Source organism: Lytechinus variegatus, chromosome 13 (genome assembly GCF_018143015.1).
Source record: "Lytechinus variegatus isolate NC3 chromosome 13, Lvar_3.0, whole genome shotgun sequence".
Lineage (NCBI taxonomy): Eukaryota > Metazoa > Echinodermata > Echinoidea > Temnopleuroida > Toxopneustidae > Lytechinus > Lytechinus variegatus.
The window spans coordinates 31,909,180-31,922,513 of record NC_054752.1 but is presented as its reverse complement, the minus strand read 5'-3'; the positions used below and the strand labels follow the sequence as shown (position 1 = coordinate 31,922,513).

General features: G+C 34.4%; 1 protein-coding gene across 1 annotated transcript; it reads left to right on the top strand.

The window, feature by feature from the left end:
- Positions 1-5,411: 5,411 nt before the first annotated feature.
- LOC121426600 (transmembrane protein 177-like) lies at positions 5,412-10,789 on the top strand. Its single transcript, XM_041622955.1, has 2 exons — positions 5,412-5,503; positions 7,773-10,789. The coding sequence occupies exon 2, from the start codon at positions 7,807-7,809 to the stop codon at positions 8,731-8,733; it is 927 nt and encodes a 308-aa protein (XP_041478889.1). The 5' UTR covers positions 5,412-5,503; positions 7,773-7,806; the 3' UTR covers positions 8,734-10,789.
- The last annotated feature ends 2,545 nt before the right edge of the window (positions 10,790-13,334 follow it).

Here is a 13,334-nt window from a genome sequence, read left to right as displayed (position 1 = left end):
TGGGATACAGTGAAACAAAAAAAAATCGGCAATAACAAAAAAATTGAATTTAAGATAGACCTTAGACCTATAGCTTACGAATCCATAACAATAATTACAAATGAAGATAACTTCATCAAAGAAAAGATTATGGAAAGTCCATGCGAATAGGCGCATTTCAAATCATAGGGTAAGCCCCTTTCGGCTCTTATGTCATGTTAAAAGAATTGAACATATATATTTTGTATATTCTTAAATCTTATACTAGTAAACTTCCATAAATTAAGTGATCAACTTAAAAATGACCAACGCAACGCTTATGATCGTTGTAATTTTTAGCATAGTATTTTTTCCATTGCGGATTGCACAACTTTTTCTATGTTTTAATTATTATTGCAAAGCACGACTTTATTCACTTGGACATGTTTGCAGCAAAGTTCATGTTCCTTGTCTTCGATTACTTATCATGCAACTGAGGTACCGTACGCTGCCCAATCGTCGCTCAGTTTACGTATTTTCCTTTTCGTTTCATTCAATTAGCTACGATACCCTTACTTATATATGTCATCTGAAAGAAAAAATACTGGAAAATCGTTTGATATGATAATAATTATATGTCTTCCAAGTACCGCTGTGTAATTCGCCGTTCTTGTCACCCCTTGCGCCTGCCCCATTGCCGCTCATCACTGCCCTAACCCCGCTCACTTAGCGCGCGCATTCATACATGTATATAAGGCCTGACTTATTCTTTTTTCTACCTTTTTTTACTTGCACTTCTGAGTGAAAAAGTGTGTAAATTTGTTGTGATTGAATATATTGTTGACAAGTTTAATAGTACAATACACTATATAAAATGTTCCTTTCACCAAGTGCAATTTTTTTAGGGTTTTTGTTGCTTTTGTTACTGATCTACGCCTATATCATTTTTTTATCCTTCAAACTATATTCCGTATTTTTTTATAAAATATATTAAAAAAAAACCTTTCCCGACAATTTTTTCACCGATTAAAAATTGTCTAATTATATGAATATGATTCTAACCGTCATGAATTTTATGAGTGTATAATTATTATCTATCTATTTATTTCGGAAATGAAAAGTATATGAAATTCAGTGGAACATAATTGTAGGCTATCAGAGTATAGATTGAGCACCCACTGGACTGACAGGATCAAATAAATTATTGTAGTCAATAAAGACCATTTGACCCTGTCCAGTTCTTACATGAAATCGGAAGCGGATAAAAAGAGTCAGCATAAACAAAAAGTTTTAAAGAACAATATAGTCAAGTTAACTTAAAATATCATTATTGATAATTTACATCTTATAAATAAAACGCTATAAAGCTCTTTTAGCACATTCACCATTCAAAGAAATCAACTTGAGTCCCCCTCCCCATTTCGTCCCTTCCGTTCATTGCCCCCTGATGCTATTTACCATTGATTTCCATTATTATATTTTACTATTAGAAATAATTATTATTTGCATTCTCCTTCAGGTTCTAATTCCACTTTATTGCTTTTACACTGTCTATTGACTCATTATTTACAAGTATGTATTCGTGTATCCCCCTTTTTTGTTTACTTTTCGTTTACTCTTTTTTTTATAATTATTTCCCTACTTTTTCTTGTGGTATTGATATTTTATGGGACTCTCACTGCATATTCTCAATTTGGAGCCTTCAACCAACAAGCTTTGCTTTTACGTTTATCTCCCTCATATCCACAACTCTCATTTTCTTTCTTTGTCATTATGATTTTAGAACCAATTACAAGAATACATTTAGTACTTTTTTATATTGTTGTATTATATATTTTTACGATATTTTGCTCATCTGAAAACTTTTATTGTATAGTATTATTGTCTGTATTGAATTGTTGATTTTTTTTGAAAATGTGAAATGTTTATGTGTTTATAATAAATATATATATATATATATATATATATATATATATATTATATATATATATATATATATATATATATATATATATATATATATATATTGGGGGGGATTTTCCTAATACTGACTTTCATTTAAAAAAGCTCATCTGGAAAAACAACAATAGATATTTAATCAACTCGCTGGTTTAAGTTCACATTCGAACTCCCGTCAATGTAGATAATCGGAGAGAGAAAAAGACACTCTCGAAAATTCGATTTGTTCAAAATATATTGGTCAATTTAAAAAAAAAGGAAATCTCCAGAAATATGACAAAGTTTCATCTATTCAAATCAATCAGGAAACTACTGACCGAGTTGGCTTCTATATAGGCCTATTAGCGGGAAACTTTTTCTTACATTCATTTAAATTCTTTATTTTATTCATATGAATCAAATAGGCCTACAGATAATGGGCATATAACATGAAATATACGTATCATTAGGCTCATAAGCTATCACAAAGGCCTAATTTCACATCTATTTGATGTCACCTGTATCAAATCCTTGTTTAATTCCAATTAAATTATCCCTAAATTTCATACTCAGAGTAAGTAATCATAATCATCAAAATATGAATAGGCCACATAAAAACAGCATAACGATCGATAATATAGCCTTTTAGACTTGCAGGGGCCGCGGAACCAGGGAGGGGCTTCAGCCCGAACAAAACAAAACTCCCTATCAATGTCTCTAAGTTGTTTGTACGTCGGTATGCAGTCTTTAATTGATATACATCGAAGTCTCATTTTTTAGCATTGATGACCCTACGATTCGTTATAGAGCAAGATAATTTTTGTAAAACCTTTTCCAAAACACTTTGGGCCCGGGCAATGATTACAATTAATATACCTCTGGTGAACAGTTGAAATAATTGACAAATTCTTTTGATTATCATTCAACATTTCTGTAAACGTCAGCTTATCTGCCTGCTCCATGATAAATCGTTGACGACCGAGGGGCTTTTATTTGCCGTCACCCTCAGCTAAAGGAAAAGCGGAAGAGAGAGGGGGAGAAAAAAATTGAAGGAGAAGTGAGAGAGGAAAATGTAAGAGTATAAAGAAGACAAAATGGCCGCGTGGCAAAAAGACAACAACGGAAGGGATATCAATCGAGGCCGGAATAGGAAAATAATAAAATGAAAAAAAAAATAATAGGAAGGAAAATAAAAGGAAGAAGACAAGACGAAAATGAAAGTTGGGGGACCGACAAATACATTTCATTTAGAACAAAATAACTATTCAGCTCGCGCTTCGCGCCCGCATTGCCCGTTTGTTTCATTATTCATGTCTTGTTTTCAAGTCATTCTCGGTTTGGAAGTTAAAACATCATTACAAAAGTGCTTAAAATGTCTCGTTTTTTCTCTGAATATAATACTCTCGTTGTGAATTTTGTTCATGACTTAATTTATATGAAACTGAATTTACATGACTGAATTTATATGAATTGGGCAGCGTACGGTATGTTTATACTCTAAACACTCACATTTTTATTTTCTTGCCTTATATCTGACATCTAAAATAAATAAATTTGATTTTTCACACGCAGCCTCTCATATTTTCCTTTTTAGTCTCATACAATCAGACACTGTTGATTTTGTTTACTCCATTCAAACCCTATTTCTACCTCAACAAATAACATATTAACGCATAATTTGAAAAATTATCACTGTATATAAGTATTCTATAAAAATACAGAATATTGAACAATAAAATGTCGAAATTACTTAGTTAAATCAATTTTTATATCCGACAAGGGTCTCTTTCGTTGAAATATCAATGAAAGGTGTCTCTAAAAGGACACCGTGTTAAAAAGAAGGGAAATAATGAAAATTTCGATTTTATTCAGTTATTTTTGTGAATCTTCAAAGTTTTTTCTCTTTTTACCTCATAAAGTAAGCTCCATACATCAATTCTACAATCAGTAATAAATAAAACATCATTTGATCTCCTTTTATTGAAATAAATGATTTTATGAAAAGTCGTAATTCCGAAATAAAAGGTTCAGGTGACGATGAAGACTAAATATTTTTTCGATACTATCGATATCAAACGATGTCGCGGACTTGGAAGAAGAATTTGCCTTTGTGAAACGGAAAGCGCTGATTTGTCGCCAATCTTCCTATCTCGGAAGAATGGTCCTAGGACGTTCCTACGTATCGCTCATCTCGTCATGCAACAGGCCCCTGGTATACTGATGTGGAGGGTGCCGGGGAGGGGGCTTAGAGGGCGGTTTAAACCAGCACGATCACCACCGAAAAAATGTTTGACTGAAAAAAAGGAAATGAAAAGGAGAAACATATATTACATATTATAACCGGGCATGGTGGCTCAGTGGTCGAGCGTCCTCATGAACAGAAGGTCGTGGGTTCGATCCCCGGTCGAGTCATACCAAAGACTTATAAAAATGGGACCTTCTGCCTTCTTGCTTGGCGCTCAGCATTTCTGTTTGCTTGTCTTTGATTGTCCAAATTGTAAAAAAAGTGAAAGAAAATATGTTCAGAAGAAAGAAAGGAAACAGAGCGAAAGAATGGCAGAATAATAGGCCTATTAAAATGGAAGAAAAAAAATTGGCTGTAAGTTCAACTTGTAACCATTTCTTATAGTGATCCAATTTTTATGCTCATCTGATCAGGAATATCTTGGAAAGTATTTTATATTCCCTGTTGTAGTTTTTGTTTGTAGTAGGGCCTATATAGGCCTACATTTATGTTACTGATAATAATATAAATAAATATTATCCTAACTTTGGGACTGTGAATTGGAAAGAGTTTATTACAGACATATTGAGAGCAGTAGGTATATACACTGGTGTAGATCCGTGACGTCATACTAATTAAAGGGGCGGGGATACAATAGATCATCCCCCTTGAAAAATAGATTAACAACACAAATCGACACCCATGTATAGTTGAATGATTGTCTACAGTGAAAATTTGCAAAGATCAATAGCAAAAAACAAACAAATAACAAAACAAACAACACTTTGCCAAAACCTTCCCCAACACTTCCGCCTACCTTTTTTTTACGTGGCATGACCCAAAGTTGAGTAAAAAGTTATGAGCCTGCATGAAAGGACTCGTTTATCCAATAAGTACACTTTTTATCTGACAAATACCATTGCAACAGTATATTTCAGCCAATGAAAATCAAAGAAAATTGTCAAATTCGACAAAGACTTGACAGAGCGCCCCTGGACAGCATCGTGACTGCGGGCGTTTAATAATGCCTCCTCGACATGTAGCTAAATAAATTGAAATAATATAGAAAAATGATAGAGACAAAAAAACTACCAGTTAAACTCTACTCCGAAAAATTATAGGGGAGAGCACAGCTAGTATATTATTTTTTTATCACCATCGCAATAAGTGTGAACGTGAGGGGGGGCGGAGCACGGATTTCCGTGGGTCGGATAGTGTGTAAAACTTTTCTATTTTCATTTTATTCGCAATTTGTGTGAATACCGATACCATAGTAAAAAATTGCGCAACATCTGTGACTGTATACGAAAATCCGCTGAATGAACCAACTCCCATGAACTGAAGATTATTTCGACATTTTGACCTATTTTAAATCCAGAACAGGTAAGTAATGCACGAATTATTCCAATGCTTAAATATTTACCATGTGAAAGAAATATATATTCTGAAATAATCGAGATATAGACGTATTAAACGTATAAATAAAATTGGTTTGTGAACTGTAGTCAGCCACTTCTGGCCTCACACGGACCGGGATGCCGCCCGCCGGGGCGGCGCGGTAGAGCCCCTTCCACTCATTCAATGAACAAGGTTATAAACCTTGTTCTCAGTTATATCTCCATGTGTGGCAAAATAAGGGTGGCAATGTTTGGCTTATTTTCTCTTTTTCTTTGGGGCAAATGCTTGATTTTTTACACTGACAGTTTCCATTACACTAGACAGGAATAACTGTCGTTTCTGGGGATTTATTCAACAATTTCTGACATTTTAGTTACTGTAATCCCCATTCACCGAGGGTAAAGTGTCCGTGTGGGCTCCCATTTGTTATAACACCAGCACTTTTGTCTGACCAGAGTCCAAAGTTTGGGGTTATATAACACATCGAGGTTACAATCTAAGGATATGTAAACTACAAATTAAAAATATTTAATTATTCAATTTTAAAATACTTTAAACGATATAGATGAAAATGCATGAAAATTATACTTTACCGATGTTTAGTTGGGAAAAGCACAGCTAATCGATCCAAATTAAGGCAGCCAAACTATGAAATATTTACAAACGAACAGAGAGGGCGTCAACAATATACGAATATGATATCGATATTGCATTCCACCAGCACACACCTAGTACAAGGCAATAATACGATACGATACACTCACGAAGACAAACGATAATAGTCATAATCGCGATATATCGAGACATTAACGATAATGACGTCATTCAAGATGGCAACTTGCAAGAAAAACCGTCAGGTCAGGAGAAAATGTCTTAGATGACAGATTTCTCAATCATCCAGTGGATTTTTTTTCAATAACTCCGGTCCAAGGTATGCAATTACTTAAGTTATTTATATTTCCCTGATAATAAAACTGTAAATATCGCTCAAAAAACAGTTATAAATCGCGATCTATAAAACGCTAGTTCACTATACGTTGTCTGTAGCCACGGACCCCTAACCTCTTCAGTCTATGTATGGTGAGTGGAGCCAACGTAGTTCAGCGGAACAACCAATATACAGAGACTGAAGCTTTTGGTCTACCATTACACCCATTATTCATACAACTTGGCTCTTATTTAAATTTGATTCTTTAAATCATTTTTTTCTTAATTAAAAATAGAGTTCAAAAAATGAAAATTTTTTTGCCATATTACTTTCCACCAATACTAGAGAGCGTACAAAAATATATGCCCCAAATTCAAGTTTTTGAGTGCTCTGGTGAATGAAAAATCATTCCCAAGTTACTAATGAAAAATAAATTGCAACTGTATGGAATTTAATGATTTTGGTCACAAAAGTGATATTTTAATGATTTTTTAAAGTGTGTGCTCTGTACAAAATTGGCATACCATAGTCCTACCTCTAGATTCCCCACAGGCAGGGTGGTAGCAGTGAACAAGTGCTTCTTTCCAATGATCTGCTCAAGCCGTTTATTTTGATGTTCGTCTCTAGTCTTTTCTCTCCCATGGAATTGATTTGTATAAAACAAGTGCACACACACACACGAACACACATAAGAAGAGAGGGGACTTAATTTCATGATGATAAGGCCCTGTAAATTTTACCCCAAACACTGTAAATTGATCCACATCCTAGCCTTGAGGACTCCATGATGATGTCTTAAAAAAAAATTGACATATACTTCTTCATCATGGAGTCTTGAATCCCTGCCCATATACCCTTAAGAGAACCAAATAAATAGAGATGGATTCCCCTTGGAAATCCATCTTTTTTTATTAAAAATCATGTAATTGGTCATGATTTTATTTAACTCTGCACCTAATGCATAGGAAGGTTTTAAAACAGGGAAAAAAAGGTGAAATATAAAGGATTCTTACCAGACTGATGTCGCGTAGACCCCTCGATCCACATGTAATACCGATGTAAACAAACGCAAATACAATGGCGTCGACCCTTGAACCGCTGATGTATTACGTACTTCCGATTAGCGATGCCATTCTGAAGATTAATTTATAGATAAAAATTATTTTACAAATGATAAAATATATTATGTGATTATAAATAATTAATAGTATTATATTAATTATTTATAATAAAATTATTAAAAAAATTAAGAATGTTTGTAGGGTAAATTACTAGATCTATGTATTTGTAGACTCTATTTAAATGTTTTCTTTCATTTTTTCACAGTGAAATCTCCTGACCTCCACACACAGGATAAAACATGTCAAAATTTGCAAACTTTCTACGCAAGCCTCGTAACTTTGCTGCTGTTGCGGTGGCCAGTGCAGGAGTTGCCTTCACCTTTAAAGCAGCTCCACACCTCTTCCCAAACCACATCTACAGACCGCTCTTTGAGGCATACAAAACAGGAAAGCCTTATAAAGTGACACCCGAGCAACAGCAAGAGTTTCAGCAAGCATGCGATGACCTTAATGTTGATTCTTCTAAGTTCAGCACTTTTGTAACAAGCCGATGGGAGGTGAAGTCGGTTGGACTACCATGGTTTCCAGCTGGGTGCCAAACAGGAATCCCAGCCTCGATGGTTGCTGAGCCTGAACTGAACAACCTGAGATTCTCTGGACCACTCAAAGCTAACCTTGATTCCAGAGAGGGAATGTGGCTGAAGGATTCTCTGAAGCTGAGCCCTGCCGCTCGTAGGTTTGCGATGGCTCGACAGATAGCTCTAAATGACAGCAACCTCGCCTTTTACCCCATCGTCTTAGCACCTATCACAACACTGACTGGTTTCGCTACAACCTTTGTGGTGCATGCCGTTGCTCCCGTTGCGCCGATTTTCGTTACTGGTCTGGGCATAGGAACCTGTTTCTACTTTGCCTACAGTTTTGTTATGGGGTCAGTCAACGAGAGGATCGACCTAAAGGTCAACCAAAGACTAGCTGCCATCAGTGATGAGTACAAAATGGGTGGACTGGAATTTTATGAAAAGCTCTTGCAGAAGAACAGGGCGCTGCGTTCACTACTTGGGAAAAGAGGGGAGCAGCTTTACACCTATTATGGCAACGAGACGCCGGGATTGGTCTACTCAACGGGAGCAACAAACATTCAGAAGAGGGATGTATTAAAGGAGATGGTGGAAGCTGCAGAAAAGGAAAGAAGAGCGAAGGAAATGGTTGAAAGTGCTTCGTGATAGTCATTTTATGAATAAAAGACGATACTTTAGTTATCAACATGGCATGGCAATTATTTTTTTTTTTATCCCATGGTTGACAAATATAACACAATTCCAAGATGTGAACATTACAAGTATCTATTCTCATGATACTTTGTTATCAGATATGACAAAAAATGTTACTTAAGCTCCGGGTTGAAGCTATCAAGGAAGTGTATACTTCAGTCAGTGAATCTGTAGCATTTGATGTATAAGACACAAGCTTGTCAAAAACACACCCATAAAAAACAGCAATAGCGGACCTGAGCCCCATCTTACAAAGAGTTATGATTGGTCTAATCAACGGCAACTATGGACAGCCAGCAATGTCAATATCTAAAATGCAAATTTGTTCAAAATATTTTTTAGATATCATGTATATTCATACTTTCATCATTCTCATGGAGATTTAGTGTGATTCTCTTTGTTCACGAAGGAGATTATGCAAATTTCATGTAGAAAAAAATATAGTATGAATGGATTTTCATACAGTTGAGATTGTTTGATCAATTGTAAGTCTTTGTAAGACAGGGCCCTGATATATTTGATAACCAGTTGATTGCTTGTGATCTATCTCAACAATTTGATTGGAAAAAGACAAAAAAGGGCATTTCATTGAAAATGTCATCAAATTAGGTTGTTAATGAGATTATACCAGTTTGGTTGTGCTTATTTACACCAAAAACAATTATTTGCACATCCAATTCAGTATGAGTGGATGATAAATATTTCATTTGTATTTATTATAGGGAATATTAACAATTTAAATTGTTATGAATTCGATGACCGAAAGGATCTCCATTTATTGTAATATTAAGGAATCAAACAGTGTTCTACATTATTTGATGAAAAATTTGAATATTTGATATTTCATGATATACTGAGATAAAAAGACCAAAGAAATCATGAAAGTGTGACAACAGCAGTATTCTCATTTTAAATTACTTGTGGTGTACCGTGCACATTTATGCAAATGAGTGAAACTTTGAGGCCTTTTTTTCAAATGGGTTTCAATTATAACATGGCTTTATGGTACAAAACCATTCTTTAAACAGATTTGTGTACATAGTTCAGCTTATTTCATCGCATACACTAAGAAAAGTCCAATTATAAATGCACGCTTTCAGAAAAGGGTGCCTAAATGAAATATACAGAAACTCTGGTTTTGTATCATGGTACAATTGAAACCTCTTTTGAGAATACAGGCCCAGATATCATTGACTTATTACCTGATATAAAATTTTGATTTTCTATCCTTTTTTTCTAAATGTAACTTTTATTTGGGCAAACTTGACCTTTAGTATAGTGGTTTGTATTGTTCAGGGGCTGCGGAACATTTTTCAAAGTGGGGGGGGGCTGACCATGCTAAAAATTACAATCATATGGTCATTTTAAAGTTTTTGTACACGGATTTGGAAAAAAGGGGGGGGGGGAGGAGCTGAAGCCCCCAGCCCCCAGTTCGGTGGCCCGTTAAATGACGGGCTTATACATCTGTATTCAAGTTTGTCTCCCATACTTACCGGGTAATACAAATTTCCAACTCAGGCTTTCATGGACAAAATTAAATTGCCTGTAGGTGTATGGCGAAACTTTGTTCTGTGAAAGCCATCATTTACAGGTGGTTAATTTTTCAATGGCACAGAAGTATTAAAAAGTACCATGTTTGTACACACAATTAGGAAAACTGTATTAATGTGCAAACTAAACAGAGCATTTCATATGCCTTTTGTTCCATTTAAGCGATGCATTTATGCAAAATGTCCCAAATTTTCCACTTGAACAGTAGTATCAGAGTCACAGTAAATGTGGGCCCATTATACTTGATTATAAGCGTATGAAATTAAATTTGAATATTTTGAATTCAAATTTGGATTTGGTCAGTTGACATGGGAAATATTGATATTTCTATTTTGTTCAAAGATTGATGTAAATTACGTCTCCGAAAGTAATGTCATTTTTCTTGCAATATCAAGTGATTGTGTTTTGTATTGTCGAGCAAGTTTTGCATAGTTTTATAGATGGAACAAATCCCACAACTGAAGGATTCCCACCTTGAATCAGAAACTTGTTTTTATTCTCATGTCTGTTCACTGATTTGAGCAGTAGGGAATGTTTGTGTTTGTGTGTGAAAGAAAGAAAGAGGGGGGGGATGAGAAAGGAACATTTAAATGACAAATCTGTAGATGCTAATCATGGACAGTTGAAAAGAGGAAATAGAGAGATTGTATTAGTGAGGTCATAGCTATGTTAAGTAACTACGAACTGGGGGGTGTTTCACAAAGATTTAAGTATGACTTAGGTCGCACTTAAATGTCAACGCGTACATGATATGCAACGCGCAATCTTATTGATCAATACGCACTAGTGCACGTCCTCTTGGCATGATCTGACCGATGCGGTCATGCCTTTTATACTATGCGCAATTAGGCATTTAAGTGCGACTCTAAGTCATACTTAAATCTTTGTGAAACACCCCCCAGGTCTATTCACTGAATTCAAACTTCTCCAGTAAATCTTTGACAGGGAAGGTACAAAAGAAAGTATCCATAGACGCTAAAAAGTTTCTTAGAAAGCAATTTGTTTTGCATTTATTACATCCATTGAGATAACAGCATGTAAATCCACAGAAATTTGGATGGACAATCCAGTAATCACATCTTCATGATAACAACATGTCGTGATATCTGTTTCACTTGATAAACACAACCATAGAAAAAAATATGAAAAATACAGGTAAACAAAAGCTCTCTACACGGCTGGCATACATGTATGTAAGTTAATAAGATTGATAAATAATTTTCTAAATTTACAAATAATGATCTATGATATAATCATACACATTTACAACATGCTATCAGAATTTATGCAGATTCCTATATGGTACATAAGTGTAGGATAAAAGGTAAATGTATTTTGCATTGTTTGTTCAGATTAAGCTAGTGGTTCATAGTCAATATGTGAACAAACCTCAGCATCCGATTGATGTAATGTTACTGTTAAATAGTGACTTCTCTTCCATGTTCCTTTCACATGTGGTGCACATAATTATCATTAAAGGTCAAGTCCACCCCAATAAAATGATGAGCTAAATAAATCAAGAGAAATCAAACATGCACGACTCTGAAACTTGATCAAAATAGGATATAAAATTATCTATTTTCCCCACGAACAGTGATAGGCACACAATTATCAGTGTGCGAGTGAAGGAGCTAAATGTTACAAACTCGCTATATCTTTTTTTATTATTCAAAATATCAAATATTTTACTTCCAATTTTGATGAAATTTTCTGTGTTGGGAATGTTTGTCTTTTCTCTATTAAACTATTCAGCTCAGCTTGTAATTGTTGTGGACTTGGCCTTTAAACTTGCCATGGCAATATTAACAATGTTTACACTAATAACTCGTAGAGCTAATTCTGTACCATAACTTGAAACTTCAAATGATTCTATAAAATTTCAGGCATTTGGGCTCATGTATTAAATTAATTTTTTTTTCTGTATAAAATAATGGCATTTTATGAAACTTCACACTAAAAAATATTCATCATTTTCTGCTGTGCCCATAAAAATTTGCAAAATATGAAAGACAATTCTTCTCACTAAAGCCAATTTACTACTGTGATCATCATGTTATGATATATATTAAAATGGGAATTATACATTTCATTTGAAATGGGAATTTTGCATTTGCCCAAAATAATGTCATTCATGCATTTCAATATGTTGAAATGTTAACACCTGAACAGGTGTAACCCTGATGAAGTATGGTCTTGATCCAAAGATTTTTGGATCAGATGAAAATCAACACCAAAAACAGGGGGGAAAATCAACTTGAAAAACATTGTTTTTTGCCTATTCTTTTCAAAACCTTAGTTTTCAATCCACCCCTCCCTTGTTTGGGTATGGTTTTTACATCATAAACCCAAAAGTACCCTTTTGTGAAGAGTGAACACCTATATTGATGACAATATGAAATTTTAACAGAGGTATGCTGAATTGAATTCTTTTGAAGCAAGCTAATATGTATAACCTCAAAATAGTATAATAAAAAAAGTAGTATCTGGGCCTTTGTTACAACGAGGGCTGAAATTCTCATTGATTGCCGAGATAAAAAAAAAATAAAAGAAAAAGTGAAATATGTCACCAAATGAGTCAGATCACACAAAAATTCTTCTTTAAAAACATGATTGAGAAAATCAAAATGACATAGATGCAATGTTAATGGCCTACGTGTATAGTGGCAATACTGAAAAAAAAGGGATGAACGTTTATCTGAAAGGAAGCAAATGGGAGAACAGTATAACATAAAGTGATCTTGGGCCTCTATTATTCCTCCATTTAAACAAAATTACTAAATCATGATTTTGAGGAAAAAATCTATAAGTATGGAACTGACTCTAATATACAAAATGTAAACATCACAAGAAGAAAAGGGAAAACAAATTACAAAACAGAATATTACTGTGCATACAAATAAACATCTATACATTAAATGAAAGCATGTTACAAACAAAATTTATTACAAATCTGCATATCAAAATTCATCATAGAAACTAATCATCTGACTTTCATCAACAAA

What these genes read in the sequence shown, in the direction of transcription:
- LOC121426600 (XM_041622955.1), top strand. Translation starts at nt 7,807, where the DNA reads ATGTCAAAATTTGCAAACTTTCTACGCAAGCCTCGTAACTTTGCTGCT.